Source organism: Coffea eugenioides, chromosome 2 (genome assembly GCF_003713205.1).
Source record: "Coffea eugenioides isolate CCC68of chromosome 2, Ceug_1.0, whole genome shotgun sequence".
Lineage (NCBI taxonomy): Eukaryota > Viridiplantae > Streptophyta > Magnoliopsida > Gentianales > Rubiaceae > Coffea > Coffea eugenioides.
Window position 1 is genome coordinate 5,285,123 of NC_040036.1, and position 16,519 is coordinate 5,301,641.

Consider the following 16,519-nt stretch of genomic DNA (forward strand, 5'->3'; position numbering starts at 1 on the left):
TCAATGGGCTCCAGCAAATCAGGAATGGGAAAGTAGGGGTTGGAAGCAGAGGATGAAGAAGGAGAAGGAGAGGGAGATGATGAAGATGAAGATGAAGATGAAGAGGAGATGAAGATTCTGGTGGCTCTACGACGGACTGGAGTCTGGGAGGCGGTGGAAGTGACGTTGGAGAGACCCGACATAAAATGCAAAGGATGGCAGGAGGAGGAAAGGAAATGCGTAAGGAAAGGGGAAAGGACTTACTAGCGGACAAGGAATGTATTGGAGTTGAAGCGGGATCGCCGGAATTTGGGTGCTGTTGGCCGGAAATGCACTACTGGAAGTTGGAAACGCACGAGAAATGGAGAAAATGGCAAATAGAGTTAACTGAAATTTGGCGGCCACTATTTATAGGGAGCGAAATGGGGGGAAGACGGTTACTTGTATTTGAACCGTCCCATGTGAACACATTTAATGGGGGTACGGAGACCGAAGGGACGCAACAACTGAAAGGACGCGGACTCCACTTCCCAATGTCAGCACTGTCCCGGAGGTGACCGCGGCAGAGCAGCGTGATGATGGGCTTCCACGTGGCTAAGTGATAGATCAGGTCTGCCTGGGAGCCTGACCTAATCTAGGGGGCTAGTGCAGAGGCCCCATCCTGGGCCTGTACACGTGGCAGCCCAGGGTCGACCCGAGTTGGGCTTGCACCCCGGGCCCACGGGGAACCAGCCCAGGGTGCGCGGCGGCTAGGGCTCCGGGAGGCTCCCGAGAGCTACCCCGCAGAGGGCGGGAAGAATCCCCCTCAGCGCAGGGTTGGGAGCTATCCACGGCAAGTCCCGGAACGTACGGAGGTCGGACTCTTCCACAGGTATAAATGGTAACACACACCTATTGTACAATGTACGCTCACTATTGGCAGATTACTCTCTCAATACACTACCCTAAAACACTCCGTCCACCGGGAAACTAACTTGACCGTCGGAGTGCCCTTGGGGACAACCCTCGGGCCCCCTCTGCTAGTTCACCCTTGTTTGTTTAACAGGCTTGGAACCAGCTCTTCCATCGGCACCCCGAGCTCATCAGGTCAGCTCGATCAGGGGAAGTTCCGTGCTTCTTCAATATACAAGGAAAAATAGGTTCAAGGGCATCATGATTGGGCTCTAAAGCAGGTTCCCATTTTCCTTTTTCTTACCCTACCTACATGTTTGGTTTAGCTCTAAAATGGGTTCTACATAAAAAGTTTTAGTTACATTAATGGTCTAATCAATTTCGAGCACAAGTCACAAGAGAAGAATGACGAGTAGGAGTGTGCAAAATCAAAAATTGGTAATTTGGAATTCGCTTCGAAATTTTAGATTTCGAATTATGCGAATTTAGTTCAAATTCAGTAATGAAGTTTTTGCAATCGGAATTTCCGATTTTGAATTCATAATTCGGAATCGGAATCGGAAATCGAAATCGAAATTTTCGATTTCAATTTCATTTTATAATATATAAATATAAATATATTTATATATAAAATAATATTTTTTTTCAATTTCTTTTTTTAATATATATTAAAATATAATAATAATATTTTTATAATATATGTAATATAAAATTTATATTATATAACAATACATCTAATAAAAAAGGGGAAAAAGGTTTTCGAATTCATGAATTCAAAATTTACCGAATTTTAAATTGAATTCAGAACTGATGAATTCGAAATCGAATTTGGTCGGTAAGTCTACTGCCAAATTTTTAAAAAATTTTAAATTCAAAATTTAGAATTACTGAATTTGAATTCATTACACACCCTTAATGACGAGGGCTTGATTTAACTTTCATTTAATTTTTTTTTTTTTACCAGAATTTTCATCATTAACATATCTAGTCTATGCGCGAATGCCATTGTTTCCAATTGGGTTCTGATTGCTGATGTGGCGCGCTGCTATTGGGTGATTGGTGGTCGTCCACCCGTGTGAATTTCCAATTGTTGGTCGTCCGCCAGTGTGAATTTCCAATTGATGGTCGTATGCTGATGGATCTTCAATCGTTTTTCTTCCTCTTTTCTCTCTCTCTCTCAGTCAAACGCACAACGATCAGTCAGTGTCAAGAACTCTTGAAGACCGATCCCTATTGTTGTTATCCTCCAGACAAAATTCCATCTTCGTGAGACCCATAGTTCTCCCCTGAATTTCTGGCATTTGATTGTACTTGAAACAGGTTGTAATCTCAATTGGGGCCGGGGTCCAAATTTGTTTTCTTCTGATAGAGCTGATGGACGATGGGCTCAAGACTGCAAAGGGACTGGTAATCTTCCTCTCCTCCCTTTGTCGATTTCTCCCTCCTGCTGTCCCTCATCTCCCTCTCTCCATACCTCAAGTAATTACAGCTGATTTTTTCTATTTTTCTGCCATTTTGCCTGATATTTCCTTGGCTAAAAACAATCAGTTATTCTCCCTTCTTTTTTTTTAGGTCCTTTTCTGAAACAACGAGGAAGTGAAAGGTTAATATTTCATCTCCACTGTCTATATGAATTTCTAGAATACAGATATTGTATTTTTCTTCCCCTTTCTTTCCATGATTAATGTCTTTGTTTCATTTCAGTTTTATCATTAAATTTTTATTTTTAGTTTCAACAAAAAACTTTTAATATGGTCGGAGATGGTGAATAATTCATGATTAGCTGGCTTGTAGATATTTATTTGCTTTATTTTTTGTACCTACTTGGTGTTTTATTGTTCCATTTTTCTTTACGTTTTTGCCTTTCTTGAATTTCTTCTGCAACAGGGAGGAAAATGGCCACCCGTGAAAGACAGCTGCTGAGGGGAAAAACGTAAGTTTTGTTTTATTAACATATCTAGTCTATGCGCGAATGCCATTGTTTCCAATTGGGTTCTGATTGCTGATGTGGCGCGCTGCTATTGGGTGATTGGTGGTCGTCCACCCGTGTGAATTTCCAATTGTTGGTCGTCCGCCAGTGTGAATTTCCAATTGATGGTCGTATGCTGATGGATCTTCAATCGTTTTTCTTCCTCTTTTCTCTCTCTCTCTCAGTCAAACGCACAACGATCAGTCAGTGTCAAGAACTCTTGAAGACCGATCCCTATTGTTGTTATCCTCCAGACAAAATTCCATCTTCGTGAGACCCATAGTTCTCCCCTGAATTTCTGGCATTTGATTGTACTTGAAACAGGTTGTAATCTCAATTGGGGCCGGGGTCCAAATTTGTTTTCTTCTGATAGAGCTGATAGACGATGGGCTCAAGACTGCAAAGGGACTGGTAATCTTCCTCTCCTCCCTTTGTCGATTTCTCCCTCCTGCTGTCCCTCATCTCCCTCTCTCCATACCTCAAGTAATTACAGCTGATTTTTTCTATTTTTCTGCCATTTTGCCTGATATTTCCTTGGCTAAAAACAATCAGTTCTTCTCCCTTCTTTTTTTTTAGGTCCTTTTCTGAAACAACGAGGAAGTGAAAGGTTAATATTTCATCTCCACTGTCTATATGAATTTCTAGAATACAGATATGGTATTTTTCTTCCCCTTTCTTTCCATGATTAATGTCTTTGTTTCATTTCAGTTTTATCATTAAATTTTTATTTTTAGTTTCAACAAAAAACTTTTAATATGGTCGGAGATGGTGAATAATTCATGATTAGCTGGCTTGTAGATATTTATTTGCTTTATTTTTTGTACCTACTTGGTGTTTTATTGTTCCATTTTTCTTTACGTTTTTGCCTTTCTTGGATTTCTTCTGCAACAGGGAGGAAAATGGCCACCCGTGAAAGACAGCTGCTGAGGGGAAAAACGTAAGTTTTGTTTTATCATTCTAATTTAATTTTTACTTTAAATTTCTCTTTTCAGAGCTCAAATGATGGTATACTTTTCTTTGACCTTTACTCTTTTCAAACCTCATTCGAGTTTTCTTTTTAGTCATTTTTTTTGGTGTCTTTCATGCAGGTGTTTTGTTGATCTCCTGCTCAGAAAAGCAATCCATATGGTAACCAAAAAGATTCACTTGTTTAAAATAGATTTCTTCATCTTCAAAATGTCTTTCTATTTGCTCCAGTTCTTCCGATTCCTTTTTCTTCATTCAGTTTTCAACATTTGAAGAATTAATAAATTTCTTCTTTGAGAATCAGGAACTTCCATGTCACATTGGTCATCGGCCAAAACTTTGAGTTACAAAAGATCGTGTGATGCTATTTTTTTTATTGCTTTTGTGTTGAAATTTTTTGTTTTAGTACATAAATTGTCTCTTGGTAAAACCTCTTGAATATTCGTTTTATGAACCTTAAGTGGATATTAAACTGAGTATCTTCAGCAATATATGTTTTTGTTACAATGGCAATCTAAATGGTTTTCCTATTTGTAGGTGGTTAAAGGTTTGACCAAGACGAGGATTCTCAAATATTACATTCTAAGCACCTACTTGAAATAATGAGTAAGTTACTGTTTTAATAAAACACCTTAAATTTTCTATTCCTTGATCAAAAAGGAATTAAATTGCTACATAATTGCAGTTTTGCCTCTTGAATCATCGACTACGATGTTTAATAGCTTGGAAATTCTTATTAGGAAAATCAGTTTTGGTTGACTTAAGTTGATATTTACAAAACATGATGTTCTCTTAGATTTGTAACGTTTCAGTAAGATTAAGTCTGGAAAACTAAACCTTATGATAGTTTTTTTTACTTGTAAAAATGAACTTAATTGAGGTAAGCCTAAACAGAAATTTTGTGAGAAACATTCAGACGGTATTCCAATTGATAGGTTCAAAAAGGTGAATGTGATGCAGACCTTCAATTTATGTTGAAGTTTTTTATGCAGGAAAGAACATAAAGGAAGGGCATGTTACTTTTGAAGAAAATTTGGTAGAACTCCTAATTTGTTTTAACTGGATGGATAATTTGTATTAAATATAACACATTTAGATGTTCAAATATGAGGACAAGATGCCTCTACTTTGAGATAAATGGCATACAATTCTTCCTAGAATTTGAGAATACAATCATTTCTTTGACACATCCAACTATTTTTGGAGAGGTGTTCTGGAGTCATCTTACCTCAGATTTTTTATGAGAAAACTTGACAGAAAGACCTCAGAGCCATCTCTCTCCTATCTTTTGTGTCAAAAAAAAATCTCTCCCATCTCCTATCTCCCATCTCCTCTTTGCTAGCGAGTTAAAGTACTGGGAGTTACAAAACCAGAGGCCTTCCCTCAAATTCCTGTATCTACAATAGAGGAGTTTGGTTCAATGCTGACAAGACTAATCAATTCCCATCAAATAATTTTCCATATCTCAATCCCCTACAACTCAAAGCCTCTATTTGAAAAGTGCCTTCTGTTCTTATCTTTCTTTCTTTCTCTCTGAAAACTGCTGGCTTCCCCACTCTTGTTCTATGTATACTTTTTTCTCTTGATTAAATTTTATTTTATTCTCTAATAAGTTTTATATGTTTGCTACGGGTTGAGGAATAGGGATTTGATACCAAGTATGAATGATTGGAAATTCTTTGCTCAAGTAAAATACTTTTACGATATCTGTTTTGCTATTTTTTTCTTTCTTTTTACCAGAAGTCAACTGTAATCTTCTCCTATCTTTACTCCTCTTTCATAGATGTTCAAGAAATGGACTATGGAGAGGATAGTCTGCCTCTTATTGAAGTATTTCCTAAAATTCCAGTGTAAGTCATGATTAAGAGGTTGTCAGGTCTTTTTAAGTAACTCCATACAGTAATTATCCTTACTTAAGATCCGATATTTTATGCTTTCACTTTTTTTTGCATTGAAACTTGTGATTATTTCCTTAGATGAAATGGTTTAATTTCTTTCTTCTTTTTTCATGTTCATAGAAATTTTTGTTTTCCAGTTGATATTGCCAATAACGCTTTATAAGTAAAAAATTCAAAGTAAGAGGATGTGGATTGACTGTTTCTGTTAAACTCTCTTAGTTAGTTGGTAATGATTTTGTCATTCTTTTTTCTTTTTGCAGCCAGCTAATGCACTTTTTGGACAACTTTTTATAGCTCAAGTGAGTGGAATTCCATCTTAGGGCCACTTTTCCTTGGATTTGGATCAAAATTGTTTGATTAACGACTAGAATGTCATATTTGCTTTGTTAAGCATGCTATCTATGTAATTTGTTCAATGCTTGGGGTTAAATTTTAGGCAGTTAATGGTTGAAGTAGTTAAATTTCAAACCATGTAAGGTTTGTGAACCATTAAATGAAAATATTGAATTCTTGAAAGGGCTGTGAAATCAAAAGGGTCTTACTCAGAAAGGAGAGGAAAACTTGTGATATTAATCTACATATCATCTTGCTTCATGTAACTATAGACTTTTATTTTAATGTAAAAAAAGCAAGGAAAAAATGGTGGGTTGTATATTTCATTTGCAACTGTTAATAATGTTGAAGAATATGGAGAATAAGTTCAATAATTTTCTCTGAATCATTCTCATGTTATTACCATGAGGTTGTTTTAATTATGTTCTTCATCTGGCCGATGCTTGTTTACACTAAATTTTTGTTAGACGAAGGAAGAACGAAATAAGGAGGCTACTTTTCTTATTTCAGCCTTCAAGGTATGTGCAGGAGTTATCGTTTCAGTGTTTTTGTTTTCTCTTTGCTTTCTTTTTTTTTTTCAAATTTATTTAGCAGTTTATTCTTTGCATGACTATTGATGGATTTTGGGTAAGTCATTGGAGGCTATTTATGGATTTCAAGGTGAAGAAGTGGATAAAGAATCTAAATTGACACCGGTGAAAAAATTAGTCGAGGTATATGGTGATGGAAATATCACAATTAGCCTGGCACTATTGTCTTTGAGCTACTGGAAGATGATCAATATGGTTCTTTACAAACTAAAATTGAAGGATATAGTAGTCTAGATGCAAAGTCAAACCCTTTACAAGACCCTCGAACTAGCTTTGGATTCGGAACGCAAGTCATGGTTTTCTTTTGAATTGATGTAGTTCCGAATTTGAGTTAAATAGGTACTTATTTACCTTATGCATCTTATTCTATCCTCGGTTACTTGTTACTTTTTCTAAAGAAACTTAACTGATACAAATTCCCCAATTTATTCGACCAAAAAAATTTTTGCTTTTGTTTTTAATTGGACCTATAATACAAATTTCCCAATTTAATCGAGATCTAAGAATTGTTACATTGCAGCCCTGTTTCTATTTCAAAAAGGCATATTTGTGGAAGCCTTATGGAATTGTATTAATAATTTCTGCATTAAAAGCTTTCAGTTGCTCTTGACTTTACTGATTGGTCCAAGATTGCATGTAATGATCTTATGCCTTTTCTTAATGAAGATGATGTAATCCATGGGAACTTCAACTTGCTATTTCATTGATAGTTTAAATAGTTCATATCAAGTTGGTTAGTAGCTTACATTTTTTCTTGGTTTTAGGTATTCCTGTTAACTTGATTTTTTCTTGAATTCCAAGTCATCCTGTCCGCTCATTGCCTTTCTATTAAATGATGGAAACCACATGGATGACTTGATTGTGGTTGTTTCCAAATAATGTATAGGTATTACTGTCATTTTTTATGAATAGCAAGTCTCTGCCTAAATCCAACATCTTTTAGTTGAGGACTGCATGTGCTGAACCCTCTTAGGATCATTTACTTTCATCCCTCAAATTTCTAAATCCCTTTGCATTTCCTTCACTCGTTGTTTTTTGAATAATCACTTGTTGCTATCAATCATATAGTACTTACTGAATTTGCTTTTGAAATTTTGGGAAAAAAAGTTAGAAAGTTGATGAACTGCTTGAGTTGACTGGCTACTACAAGACTTTTCTTATGAATTCTTATCAAGAAGCAAGGTATGGTTTTCCAACCACAAACAGTGTGGATATGAACTATTTTACTATTTGCTATCATTTATCATTCCCTGGTATAGTGATCAATAATTGTGAGATTGATTGGCCTCTTTACTTAATCAATAATTTCTTTTTCGTATTTGTTTCCCATGGAAATGTTAGTTCTTTCATTTTTATTTCTCAAATTTCAATATTTTTGGCTTCAAAACTTATCACATATTTCGTTCCTATTTTTACATGGTGTCACTCTTAATTTTGTCTAATGTGTAAAATTTTGGTTTCAACATACAAGAGCTTAATTTATAGTTGATTTTGACACATACAAGGCCATGGCAATAAAGAACGTTATCACCATTGCATGTGCATATCAAGCATAGCTACCGGCAAATTGCATATTTTATAGCGGAGAAAGTAGTTTTTATTTGCTTGCTACTGGGCCAATTCTAACTCAATTTATACTGTAATATTATATTCCTTTTAGATCCATCAGAGTAGTTCATTTATTACTCTGTCCAGATTATATCCTTAATGATACATAAAATTCATATGGCTTAAACATAAAATTGCATTACCTCTTGTGTAGGATAAAAACATGGCAATAGGAGATTATTCAAATAAGCTCTGGGAAGAGGAAGACAAATAAACTCTTGAACGATTTTCGGCATTGTAAAGAGATTGAGAAATGCAAGCTTGAATCATAGTTAGTAAACACTGGTATCCAATTATGCATACAACTTGTAATAATTTATAGAAGTTTTTTTTTAACTGTATTCTTTATTAATATGCTTGGCCTTGACTCAACATATTTGGCCAATATAGTTTTATAACTTATTTTAGTCATTACTCCTAATTATCGATTATCTATTTTGTTTAAAAAAAAACTATTACAATAGGCTTTACACTGGGCATACTACCTATTAATTTCACACCGCGCTTTGGCGCGGTGATCCCCTCCTAGTTTACTTAAAAATGACTAAATTACTTGCGTTTGGTAGTACATCTTCTCTTAATCAAAATGTAAACCCCGTCTCTGCTCTGCAGCCAAAAGATAACGCAACATATGGATCTGGACTTTAAACCATGTACAAATAGGCGGGCTCAAATCCATTCAAGCACCCTGTACAAATTATTTTACTAGTAGTTGGATTATACAGAATGGAGTACAGACAGCCAACCAACAAAAGGCGGGAATTTCAAAAGTTGAACTGCAAAGGCGGGAACAAGATGTCCTGGTTTCAAGAATTTCTGATCTTTTTTTAGGAATCCCAAGTCATTGTCGTTGGCGGCGGTGTAAGGTGAATTATATGTATCCGCTGTCGGTCTCCTTCCTTTTTAGATCTTCCAAATTTGAACTCTCTCTCTCGACAAATTCAAAATCTTCATCAAATTTCATCTGGTTTAGCTTCCAAGTTTCAGTAAGGTTAGTTCCCAAAACTCATTCAGCTCCGGCATAGTATGCAAACTTTATACCAGGATTTTATTTTGCAACTGCTATTTCATATCAGTATTTAAGGTTTACTAATTTTCTTCTAAGTCTCGTGTTGTTAGATATCAGCTTAGCCCATAGGTTGATTATGCAACTAAATTAGGCGAGGTTTTATGCTAATTTTCCTTAATGCTGACGTGAATTTGCCAAAGAACATCTATCATCTCTGCGTTATAAGAATTTGTGTTATATTTGGAGACTTGCTTTAAACTCGAGCTCCAAGTTTCAGATCTTGTCTTTCGGCACCTTTTGGCTTGTTGAATGATTTTATTTAGTAAATTTGTAATGCAGTGAAATTTTCAGTGGGAGTTCTCTCTTGATTTGATTTTTCAGCAAGAGATCTTGGTTCTCAAGAGCACTAGTGAGGGAAGATGGACAAAGTTGAATCAAAGAGCTCAGATTTGGTCTGGTGCAATGGCGAAATCCGTCCCTTCCATCCTAATTGCCAGGCGAAAAACGTAGAAGGTGAGCTCACTGGGCTCTTGACTCTTTAGCTTTTCCTATGTGGCCGCATTCTGATTTTCTTGTTTGGTATTGCTACTCTTTGTTTTTGGGTAGGTAAGATAGTAGTATTGCTTCTCTGCTGCCACAAACGATCGTATAGAATTGACTTGTTATTCGAGTGTATCATTGAAAAGGGAATATCATGCAGGGGTCGATCAGAAAATCAAACAAATGGCTGAGATAATTGAACAGGTTGGAGATCTTCCTGCTGATAAACCCGAGATTAAATATCAAAACCGCCTTAACTTGATTGCTCTTCTGGAGGAAATTAGCCAGGGGCATCAACTGCTGGCTCAACAGTATGATCACTTGCTTGAAAACCGTGTTGCTTCTCTAGCTCATCAAGACTCATCCATGCTGACTCCCGATCACAAGCTGGGAAAGCAGAAAACTGAACAGCAACCTGTTGCTTTTACTTACCCCCTTGGCTCTGGCAGCAGCAGCTCTAATGCTTCAGGAAAGGAAGGTTCTCAATTTTCCTCGCTATCATCAGATTCTGATTCTGAATCTTCTAATGCGTCTCCTAAGAAATGCTTCAGCTTGAATTTGAGAAATTCTGGACAAATGCAGAAAGGAGAATATGTGGTGAAGGAGTCTGGGAATTCAGAGTATGGTTTGATAAACGCGAGGGACACTGATGAGTATAATATGCTGCTTTCGACAATCTCCAGATACGAAGAAGAATTGAGAGCTTCAAATGGAAAACTTCTCTCTTCAGAAGATGAAATTATGAGGTTGAATAGTGAGCTTGAGAATGCCTTGGTGACCACGGATAAGTGGAAAGCCCAACTTGAGACAACTAAGAACGAGGTGAAAATGATGGAGGTTGATCTTGATGTAGAGAAAAGGAAGGCGTCAGAGCTTGAAATGCAAGTTGCTATGTTGGAAAGCAAGGTGTTTGACTCTAGTTCCCAGATTGAGACACTAATGGAAGAGTTGCAATTAACGGGAAAAAAGTTAGGAATTTCAGAGGCAGAGCTTTCTGAGTTGAAGCGTGCCCAATACGATAGAGATAATGAGATAAGGAAATTGACAGCTTCACTGCAGGATGCCTTGAGAAATGCCGAAATGGAGAAAGCATGGTTTCAGTCTCATAATTCTAGTTTATTGGAAAATCTGACACTTCTAGAGGCAAGACTTGCAGAACGTGAGATGCAAATCAAAACATTGGAAAATGAGATCAGGAAATGCGAAGGTTTGTATGAAGCACAGGGGATCAGATGGCAAGGTGACATTGAGGGATTCAAAACGCAGCTGAATGAGAAACTCGAATTAGTGGAATTTTTAAACAAATCCCAAGATGGGCTGAAACTGAAGTACGACATGCTGATGGCTGAGAAAGACGGGCTTAATGCTAAGGTACAAGCACTTACTGCGGAGCTATGTTCTCAAGAGAATAATATTAGACAACTGGAGGGTCATCTGCACAAATTGCAATCACAAAATGGGGAGCTAATTGCGGCTTCTGAAACTGCACTCAAATTTAGGGATGAACTTGGATTGAAAGTGGAGAATTTAGAGAAAGAAGTGGCAAGGCAGGCAGTCATGATCTCAGACAGAGCTGAGGAGAAAAGAGAGGCCATACGGCAGCTATGTTTCTCACTGGAGCATTACAGAAGTGGGTATCAGGAGCTCCGCCAGGCATATGTTGGGCAAAGGAGGCACGCAGTAATTGCTTCTTTATCTCGGTGAATTCTAAGAGCAATCTTATGTTAAAGTTTACAGTTCTATATTTTCTTCTCTATGTTTAAATGCTTTGTTGATGCACTAAAATCGATCCTTTAACTTTCAAAAAAAAAAAAAAGAGGCGTTTTCTTTAATCAGGTTTGTATCATGGCGAGGTCTGAAACTTGGGTTCTGCCGACATTCATGTTAAACCCTATTCTGTTTTAGTCCGTATAGTGGAGATCGTGTCATCAGCTGTTGTAGGTTGTATGTCTATTCAGTCTGAAGCAGTCATAAGGAGTGAACATGCGCTTTTAGAATGTGGGTAACTGCAGATGTTTGAACCACTTTTTCTATTCCATGTTGGGGGTTAATGTGTGAAATTCATCAGTTCCCCTCATTCTTGACCGGACTAAATTGAACCAGGAGGAAATTCAAAATTTAAGTACATAACGAGGGCTCCGACTAGAAAAAGAACTAAAGAAAAATAAGCAAAATGAGAGCTGATAGGACTTAAACGAGTGTGCCGGTCAGGCCCTGATGCATGGATGTAAAAGGTGTTCTCTTACATTACAAAGATGAAATCTGAAATTTGTCTATTGAGCATTTGATTGCCTATGGGAAATTATAGGCATCGTATTTTATGTGAATGGTACGATTCTTAGTCTTGTTTTCAAGATCTCCTCTGGACTTTGAAAACGTAGCCTGCAAATTGAGTAATATTTGTTGATAGAGTCAGCAGAAATTAGTGGATTACAAATGCCTTAAGGTCAGAGTTTGTTTCCTACCACTACCAGTTGTTCATCACTTGGTTTTCTCTCCATCATATGTCCAGTAGTGGTAATGAAAGTCTGTTTGACTTTTGCGTACAAGTGGTTATTGCTTGTTCAATTGTGGTTTGAGTTGACTTTTTCATTGTCTATATGCTCAATCTCCAGATTGGAAGGGTATCTAATAACTATCGCCGTGTACTAAGTCAAAAGACGACTCAGTTCAAATATGTATTTGCGCAGTGTTTAGTGCATCTCCCAAATCTCATGGAGGACTGGTACACGACACTGTTAATAATTGACTCACTATTGTTAAATTTTTAATCTCTTCTGTAAAATTTTGTCGTAATTTAGCTATATCAAACAAAGATTTACACCAACATACACTTGTCCTGAGTAAAACCATTCGGGTTTACAAAGGTAAAAAAGGGAAGAAGAAAAAGACATGGGAAAAAACTCTGAAACCATTATGTTCTACAAAGAAAGAAAGCTACTAAAACGTAAGGGTTGAATGTTTAATCTTGTTATTTTCCCCAATTCTTCTCCAAATATTTAGGACTAATCTTCTTGATGTGTAGTTATTTACGATTCTATAATGGGCCCTCAAAAAATCCTATCCAGTTTAAGGGTAACTCTATATTGGATAGTCTTTTAGCGGTTGGATAGAACTGCTATCGGTTACGGGTCCATCTTTTTTTTTTTCCCTTTCTTTAAAAAAAAAAAATTTAAGTGAGAGATCTCAAATTTGTGATCTCTTACTTATACTCCTTCCTTCGTATTATTCAATTCATCTCTCCTTCTCAGCTTTGGTCAGTTAACTTTGGCAACGCTGAACTTGCAAAAAAAAAAAAAAGAAGAAGTAAACCATTTTGTGAAAGTCGATTAATTAAAGCTTAGCCATCACAAATTTGGTCATCATTGAGAGTTTTGGGATTACATTAGGAAACTTTAGAGTTCAAATTTAAAAGGTCATTGAATTTTACAGTATTAGAACAACTATATTAATTGGCGATTAAGGTACCCATTATGTGTATCTAATAAAAAAAATTTGGTAAAAATTATTCCCTTCTCTCAGCGGATTTAGAGACAAAACAACAATAGAATTATACAAGCTGGAACTTGTATTAATTAGTAAAACACCATACAGGAATTCCCGCACACATGAGATGATTAAACATAAACCTACTTTCTCGATCTTCAAGTTTACAACAGTGTAGATCCACTCGTTTTTCAGCACAATTATTTTGTCAAATTAGCAGAGACGACAATGCTAAATTATTGTGCTGGATGATTAGTACTAACTAATAATATACTAATAGTATATCATAGCTTATTTAGGGAGGATCCAACTGAATCAAAGGGAAGCTGGGAAAGAGCATGATTCCAATCTCTAAATAAAATGAGTAGTTTGCCATAACATATTTTGTAGGGTGAGAGATCAAAGATTCAAATCTTATATTCTATCAAAATTGTTATTTAATATGATTTTTCTTAGATTCATATGAGTACGTAATATATCTGTGTATGATTTGATAATGATTCAATCCCTGTTGATTTACCTATAATACGTTAGAGTAGAAGTACGTGTAGACAATAATAATTAAAAAAAAAAAAACTCCTAACCAAGCTTGTGGCCGCTCACTTAAAAGCCAGTTGGTTAGAATAGCATTAGTCCGAGTTGCAAGTTGCAGGTGTCGTGCTGACATCAAGGATAGCAAGGGCAGCCTTTCACTGCTGTGGTTTCCACATGGCATTCGCTTATTTGGTGTGCTTGCAATTTTGCTTTATTAGCGTGGACGGCCACGTCATCAGCTTTTATGGCAAATCTATCATTTGGAGCTGTCCGATCCGTTGGTCGGCTCTGGCATTAACTCCTTTGCTAATGGATCCGTCCAATCATGATTCGGATTTGTGTTATGGGAGACTTTTGGGTCTACCCAATATAAATGATGCTGGTAGAATGGATGGGCTAGCCGGTGATCATGAAATTGTGAAATAGTACCACAACAGAGAACAAAGACTACCGGTGCCAAAGTGGTCCACACAGGCAAAGTGGCCATGGCTTGATGAGCCTTGAGGGTAGGGGCTATTGCTCTGGTGGATCGGTTTGATAAAAAATCGTCTCAAATTTGATATTAATAAAACTCGAATTAAATTTGAGTATAGAAAAGCTTAATTTGTTAGTTCGCAAGTCGCTATATATATATATATATATTTTAATAGTAAAAAAAATATATATTTTTAATAATTTATTATTTATTAAGAAAATGTATTGAGGTTATTTATTTTCTTAAAAATAAAATAATTAATTTTATTTTTAGACCGAGTAGGATCGAACCGCTCGACTTCAATTTGAGTTCGAGATCAACGTTTGCTAAAATTGAGTCGAGACTAATTCCATTCGATTAAACTCTGATTCAAATCGTTGTTGCAATTCCTAGTCGAGAGGGGAAGGGAGCTCATCCCCGGGACTGTGTGTGAGCGTGTGTGAAATATGCTATGCTTTCATTTAACGGTTTGTCATGGGTTGACGAACTGATGCAAGGTGTCCACTTTACAGTGTCATGGGGTGTTTTTTGTTCTCTCAGTCACGGCAGTCTTGACACGCGCGAGTTTAGCAATAGTATTTACGGAAGAAAAAAAGCGAGAGAAAATGCTTTTCTGTTTGGGGCTGGGGGTGGTCGCCTGTCGTTCTTGAGCTCCCGTTTTTGGTTGACGGACACGTCTTCTAACACATTCGTTTGGTTAAGCATTATTTTATTTCGATATTATTTTTAATAAAAAGTTAAATATTTCTTACATATGTTTTTTTTAGTTACTTTTTCATCTCATGTACTTAATGACATTATATCGTGAAATTATAAATGTTATTATGAAAACCTGCCAATCCCAACAATTTTTGAAAGAGGTTAAACAGAAACAAATTTATGGTATTTAAAAATTTATCGGAATTCGTGGAGCTTGTCTGGCCACGATGATAACAAAAAGGAGGAATTTGCACAGTTTAAAGATGAGTCCTTCTTAGGAAAGTGTTATTACTGAGTTAATCAAAAATATATTCAATCGAAGGGTTCCCAAAAAATCTAGGATTGATCATCCGAATTATAACCTTTGCAGTAAATTCAAAGGATATGATATAATGCATTGCTTTGATTAAGATGTGGGATTTTCTCCTTTTTAACTCATTTTGATCCAATTGAACCCTCTCCCTGATACAGTTAGAATGAGAGTAAGAGCAAGAGTTATTAATTTAAATAAAAAAAAGGGATCGACAAAAGCAACTAAAATAATGAGAAATGAGTCGTAGAATTTCATATTCTATGAAAGGGACTTGGTTATGGAGGAGGCCTAATCCCTTTAATGTAAGTGACACTTTTGTTTCTTGATAATGATCAAAACGCTGTAAATAGATGTGAATTTCGCAAGTAAAATTGTGACGTTATTCGATGATTGTAACTTTGTAATAGAAAATGCCTTCTCATCTAATCTAGTTGGATTAAACGTGTATTCGAGCACTTCAACAAAAAGAAAAAAAAAAAAAAAAAGAAGTAGCAAAACTTTGTTAATGATCTACCTCATGGGCCCCCCTCAGGCAGCTCAGTCGATCACGCTTTCCTCTTTAGGGGCGTTGTCCGGTCTTGGGCAACCAATGTTCGAGTCTGCTTGGAGTTACCGTGTCCGGAGTGGAGTGGGGCCTCCTCTCCCGGATCGCAGGGGATTAGTCGGGCCCTGTAAGAATTGACCCGGACACCCCTATGTCGAAAAAAAAAAAAAAAAAAAAAGAGATCTACCTCATGGCAATGAGGTTTGAATTTAACGATGAAAAGAACCAGCCAATGAAGTTTCATGTAGAATTTAACAATATAAATTTTCTCTGTTTGAATTGCAATTTTTCTTCAAAAATTTTTTTACATTTTTTATGAACATATTTTTCAATCACTTTTCTTATTTTATATACATTAAATCACTATAATATATATATTTTTTACAAAAATTTCATAAAATAACAATCTAAATGGGTAGTTTACGAATCTCAGAATTTTATAGTACTAAACATCGTGAAACCCAAGACACCAAAGAGAAAAAGGACGGGGGAGGGGAGGAAAAAGATTAATACAACAGAATCTACATCGGCTTTGACATTGCCAAAACAGAACAGTAGCTGCCATCCAAGAATTTCTTCTATTTTACTATGAATAATATATTATTAATTTTTAGCTAACGAGAAGCTCCGGTCCTTGTTGACTTGGTAATATCTAGAGAAAAAAGGACCATAAAGCGGGTGCACT

The 16,519-nt window shown here is 36.4% G+C and overlaps 1 protein-coding gene and 1 long non-coding RNA gene across 4 annotated transcripts; both read left to right on the forward strand.

The window, feature by feature from the left end:
* Positions 1-2,769: 2,769 nt before the first annotated feature.
* On the forward strand, positions 2,770-8,588 carry LOC113763719. 2 transcript variants are annotated; one of them, XR_003467384.1, is made up of 7 exons: positions 2,770-2,803; positions 3,928-3,967; positions 4,343-4,411; positions 5,589-5,655; positions 5,964-6,002; positions 6,504-6,554; positions 8,389-8,588. It is a non-coding gene; the product is annotated as an uncharacterized LOC113763719 (long non-coding RNA). The 2 variants fall into 2 exon arrangements; XR_003467385.1 differs by lacking the exon at positions 2,770-2,803 and adding an exon at positions 3,736-3,776.
* A 520-nt stretch (positions 8,589-9,108) lies between these two features.
* LOC113762200 (protein NETWORKED 4B) lies at positions 9,109-12,055 on the forward strand. Of its 2 annotated transcripts, none has more exons than XM_027305535.1 (3): positions 9,109-9,225; positions 9,583-9,756; positions 9,944-12,055. In XM_027305535.1, the coding sequence occupies exons 2-3, from the start codon at positions 9,663-9,665 to the stop codon at positions 11,485-11,487; spliced, it is 1,638 nt and encodes a 545-aa protein (XP_027161336.1). In that variant the 5' UTR covers positions 9,109-9,225; positions 9,583-9,662; the 3' UTR covers positions 11,488-12,055. The 2 variants fall into 2 exon arrangements, with proteins under 2 accessions (XP_027161336.1, XP_027161337.1); XM_027305536.1 differs by having other exon boundaries at positions 9,625-9,756.
* The last annotated feature ends 4,464 nt before the right edge of the window (positions 12,056-16,519 follow it).

Bases quoted from the DNA above. Each gene is read 5' to 3' on its own strand.
- LOC113762200 (XM_027305535.1), top strand. From the start codon at position 9,663: ATGGACAAAGTTGAATCAAAGAGCTCAGATTTGGTCTGGTGCAATGGC. The intron at 9,757-9,943 runs GTGAGCTCACTG...AATATCATGCAG, and splicing joins CCAGGCGAAAAACGTAGAAG to GGGTCGATCAGAAAATCAAA.